This window comes from Saccostrea cucullata, unplaced genomic scaffold (assembly GCF_032062105.1).
Source record: "Saccostrea cucullata isolate Sc308-1 unplaced genomic scaffold, CSIRO_AGI_Scuc_v1 ctg10102, whole genome shotgun sequence".
Taxonomy (NCBI): domain Eukaryota; kingdom Metazoa; phylum Mollusca; class Bivalvia; order Ostreida; family Ostreidae; genus Saccostrea; species Saccostrea cuccullata.
In genome coordinates, this window is record NW_026923918.1 from 309 (window position 1) to 5,961 (window position 5,653).

General features: G+C 33.5%; 1 protein-coding gene across 1 annotated transcript; it reads left to right on the forward strand.

The window, feature by feature from the left end:
- The first annotated feature begins 2,930 nt into the window (after positions 1 to 2,930).
- Positions 2,931 to 5,344, forward strand: LOC134265260 (uncharacterized). Its single transcript, XM_062747505.1, has 5 exons — positions 2,931 to 3,017; positions 3,274 to 3,503; positions 3,681 to 3,785; positions 3,908 to 4,075; positions 4,505 to 5,344. Exons 1-5 carry the CDS (start codon positions 3,015 to 3,017, stop codon positions 4,710 to 4,712), a joined length of 714 nt encoding a protein of 237 aa, XP_062603489.1. The 5' UTR covers positions 2,931 to 3,014; the 3' UTR covers positions 4,713 to 5,344.
- The last annotated feature ends 309 nt before the right edge of the window (positions 5,345 to 5,653 follow it).

Here is a 5,653-nt window from a genome sequence, read left to right on the forward strand (position 1 = left end):
GCGGATCACTTATCGAAATCGCTAATCTATGTGGAAATGGTATGAAAAGTCAAAGGCACGAAGCATTAAAAGTAAACGACGACGACTCCCCCAATTGGTTTTCACGTTTGGAGATAGTTTCCATAATTTCTGGATCTGCGCCTGTATTACATGTAACCTGTCCCTTCTTTGAGCCGATTTGAGAGTTAAGAAACATGCAAAAATGCTATATACTTCTGTTAACAGTTCTAATAGCAAAATGATTTTTGGGGGATATGCTTTGGTGGTGTTATTTTTATTTAATGATGTGCAAATAGGATACATGTGTATACAAATTTACCCCCCCCCCCCCCATGGACTACAAGGCTTACCTGAGTAACTTTGACCCCGCTGATCTTCGTGATCTTTAATAAATTTTGTGAAAATTAGACCAATGGTTCTCGAGAAGAAGTAGAAATGTGAAACGTTTACAGATGGACAGGACAGACGAACGGACCATGAAAAATGTAAGCTTTCAGCACAGGTTACCTAAAAAAATGAGAGTCAAAATTTCGGCGACTTGCATTGACAACAAGGTATTTGGTTCCGAGAACAATCAAATTTCCAGCTGTTGGACTAATTATGAGCTCTTTTTTTTCCCGGGGGGGGGGGATCCCATTAAAAAAAATCAAACCTAGATATTTCGTGACAAGCCAAATAAAAGTTTACTCCTTTCCCATGCGTCAACATAGAAATTTTGTGACAAGCAAAAAAAAAAAAGTATAATCTTTTCTTGAACGTCAAAAATCTATTTCGTTAGGGTGGTGATGGGGGGGGGAGGGTTGACTTCTATCATGGCTTTTCATACGTATACGATGTTATCTCATATCTGGTTTTCGAGAGGAGGGAGAGTTTTCTAAGGGAGCAGGCAGTAAAAGGTCATCTTTAGTTCGTTAAGTATAATACAATAAGTAACTCTGCAAGTTCCAGGGGGGTCTGGACCAACCCCCACCCACGCATGGCGAAATATTGTAAAAACGAAACTACAAGATTAGCTCACTTAGCTTTCTACATAATATTGTTATAACACACGAATTTCACAGAGGCTTATAAGTGTTATACTATTAGTATTTGAAAAGGAATTTCCTTTTGATAAGTGATTTGAACATTAAAACAATATTAATTTTATGTCGAGATAGCTCTTTATTTAAGGAATGAATTTATATTAGCTACCCATTTTATACGGTATAAACTGGAATGGGGCAGTTTACGCTTTATAAACCGCGAAGCGGTTTACAAAAAAGTGTAAACTGTTCCAACCCAGTTTATACCGTATAAAATGGGTAGCTATTAATTTCATGGCTTATAATTTAATTTTTTATTCATTTGATGTAAGAAAAAAAGATGATTGTTCTAACAAAATGACTTCAGTTTGTACAAATAGATCTTTATTCAAAGAAGAATCAATGATAATTAAATATGACCTTTATTAAAGTTTGATATCAGACGCTTATTTCAGAAATATTGATAATTACAGTGTATATGTCCAATGCAGTTTCAAGACAATTTTAAGAAGATAAATAAAGATAAATATTTTACAACCATTTTTTTTCCATTACGTAATTCCAAATTAATTTACATGTAAACATTTATTGCTATGGGAATTCCAGTGTTTAAGCGTACAAATCACTTAAACAGACAGATTCATCAAAACTGATGTATTCAGGTAAAGTACACAGTTTTTCTATTCACAAGCCCCTCGTTAATCAAGTTACATTTACATAGAATTAATTTCATTTTCAGATGTTTGCTGAAAACAGCAATACACGATAAAACAGAATAAAACAAACATGACTGATGTTATATAAAGTTTTTTCCATTTCCAGAAATGAGAAGAGTCCTTGACCTTTCACAATTTTTCTAAACAAGTCTACAATGGGTTTTTGTTTTAGATATTTATTTTTTCAAAATCATTTTAAACATCTTTTTCCCTTTTTCTTCTTAATTTTAAAGCATTGAATAAAATATACAATATCTGGATGATGAGGGGGAGGGGTGTCTGGTGGTTAGCTACAAATTAGTGGCTATCTGATTTAAAAAAACATTATTCTGATGTTGCATGGTCAATCTAATTTCTTAATGTTGCGTTTTTATATATATTTTAATGTTTATTCGCCAACCAAGAACTCTCAAGGGGCGGATACATTTGTTGCAATATTATTATCACATTAGATAGTTTTAAAGTATATGTTGTAACACGACATAATTATTATTAAATATAATCATAGAAGTATAAAGTGCAAAATCATAGGTTGGATCATTATGAAAATCTAAGATTTATCACATATTCACAGTACTTTTAATCTGATACTGCATCACTGGTTATCTTCAGTATTCAAGACACTCATTTAAAATACACGAGTGTATAAAATAAACAAGTGTTACGAAAAATTAAATTTTAAAAGTAAAAGATGTGTCTTTATTACATAAGTATCTGTCCGCATAATCTCTGGTCTATATACACGGAGACAAGTTAAACATTATGTCTATAAATCTGTCATTATGATATCAGCAAAACATGGTGCAGATACATGCATGCGTTCAAGGGAATTCCCTCTTAATTCAAAAGTCCCGGATATTATTGACAGATTAGCAATCCTAAATAAGGAAACGGATCTATTACAAATCTATTGGTATTAATTAACAATTTATTTTAATCTATTTGTTTTTATGTTGCTATATTTTTACGTCATCGTGTCGCTTTTTTTGACCTTGCCAAATAAAAACAATGGGCAGTAATTAGCATTGTAGTAAAAACGTCAGCCATTCGTCAAAGCGTGACGTCGCGCGAACTCTTGGCTTTTATTTCCTTCGATGCGGAACGAGACAAGAGTACGTCATACATGGAACGTACCAGCCCCTTAATGTAGAGGGGGCGGGGCGAAAAAAGTGGGACGTCCTTACTTCAGCACCGCTGTATATAAGCGGAGATTGTTTCTGTCAAACATATACAGGCTTGTGATAGCCATAACTAGGAAACATACACGACAAGAAAAATGGTAAGACAACATTTACATCTTACTAATGATTGATGCACCTTTTTTTATTTTGTTCATATTTTCATTCTTTTTTATTCTTTTAAATTTGGTAATTTTATGGATAATTTGATTATGTTCATTTGAGATAATATTTTTGTAAGGACATAAAGGAATTTTTAATCTTTGAGTTGTAAATTGTTACAATGTATTCGATAAATTGAAAATTTGAAAATTCAAAGTTCTCAGTTTATATTCATTTTTTTAAATTCTATTTTAGCTTGCCAAGCTGTTAATTTCCCTCGGATTACTTTGTCTGGTCGCCATTTTGGCTGAGGCCGCTATCCCTAAAAAACCTAAGTCCTTTGGAAGTCAGTTTTTGACCCAGACTCTCAGACGTGGAGCGAGGGGGAGAGGGCGTAGACCCTCCGGCCCCCCACAATGTGAGGCTTCCGGTCACGCCGAGATTGTCAAACCCGAGGACTTCATCACCCCACACTGGAATGAAGAGTAAGTATTTAGGATTAATCTATGTTTAAAATTTTACTTCTTTTGCTCAAATAAATGTAGCTCTAATAAAGAGTAACGCTTTGAAGTTAAAAATGGTGCTATAATTTTTAACATTTGATTTATTGGTACCTTATCAACATAACGATACCATTAATGACTTGCATTTTCGTTTTCTAGACAAGAAAGAAGAGTAATGGAAAGTGTCCGAACCAACGCAGAGGAATGGAACAGGCTGCAGGCCTTTAACCAATACTACAACCCACTGGACTACAGCGAATACGGGTAAGGATGGTTCTCCTTTATACATGTAAATATCGTGTTAAAAAATTAATGCTTGACACTTCCCTTCCATGTATGAATATTTTTTTTTAATTTTCTATAATTCGATGTGTCTTGTCCTACAGGTACTTTAAGCACGACAAGCACGAGTTTGGCTGTAAGGACGTGTGTATCCAGAAGAGAGTTCCAGTCCTGGGGGCCTACCTCACTATTGAAGATCACAACGGGATGAACGGCACCTACCGCTGTTATGTGGCGCCCACCCAGAGACTGTGGTACACCACATGTGGAGAGTAAGTTTACGTCATTAATTTTATTTCATTTTTACAAAGTTTTGCATTTTTAGTCTAAGCTACCGTATAAGTAGAATTTTTAGCGAGGATTTAATTTTGACATTTGCTGAGATCGCTAAAATTGAATATCGCTAAAAATTAATAGCATTTTATATGTAAAAGCTCCTTTAGTGAGGATTTTTAGATCACTAACATTACATCTCGTTTAAAATTGATTTCCACTTTCTGAGGACAAATCTCTAAATTTGCGTCTCTCTAAAATTCCCACTTATACGGTATAAAATTATACGCTTATATAATAAACTTAAGAACACAGCATTACCGCATATACTTGTATATTCGTTTAAAATTCGCGAAATATTTAATTAAATCATATTCTAACATTATCAGTCAATATCAGAGGTTTACATGTTTGATCTCTGTTTACAGAAAACTCCCCGCCCTGACAGTTAAGATGAGCCACTCCTACCAGTGTCTCCCTGATATGATTCAGGAGAGAGAGGTTATCATGTACTGCCCCGACATCGTCCCCCAGTGTAGGACCAGGACCTTCGCCCTCCCCCAGACCTGTAGTCTACAAGAAGTCAAGTGTCTCAATACCATGCCCAAAAAATTTAACCCATTCCTGCGAGGCTAAAGCGTTCTAGTGACCACCGGAAATAATACTTAAGTTTTGATTTTAAAAAACATCATGGGATTTTTTTTCTCCGGATTTTTTTCTTCTTTTTCTAAACGTTGACTTTTTAGATATACTATTAGACATTCTTCTTTTCGGTACGATATCAAAAGAAATTCTGTGTAATTCAAACTTCATTTTGATGGTATTTTTACATTGTTTTGAACTTGTTTTTTTTTTTTCTTCAATTCGATTCTTTATTGATATTGCAAAAATATCTCAATGACTTGTATTGTATGTATCAAGATAACTACTTCTTGTTACTTTGACTGTGATAATAGGGATTTCAAATAACTGTTATATATTTGTTATATGTTTGTGCGTTGCTTCGATATATAGTTGTAATTTGTTTATGTTTAAAATTTATGTTGTTTTTGAGGTAGGAATTTCTCAACACCAGAATACATGAAAACTTGTGTTTTAGAAATTGTACTTCAAATATGAAAAATCCAAAGTGCCAAATTCATCAATATGTAATCAATATGTGTACATCACCCATCATTCAATATTATGTGTGTAAGTGCCCGATGTTAGAGAGTTATTTCCAATGTGCAATATTTTTTATGCAATAAATATTTTGGTTATAAAAAAAACTTTCTTTCTTCTTTTCATTGAACTAAAAAAATCCTATGGTTGGAAGACTAGAATTGAGAAAAGGATTTTTTCAATTTAATCACAGAGACAGTTTTCTGAATAACTATCAATAGCTGTCAACATCTTGTATGTATTGTATGTAACAATCGGAATGCTTTTCATACAGTAGACATAAAAAAGGAAAACAAACGTTCCCTCTTTGTCCGGAATCTAGATAACTTTTTTATGTGTGTCTTCAAACAATCAAATTTATCGTAGATAATGTCAACAATTAAACTAAAAACGAAACATTAATATTAATGTTTATA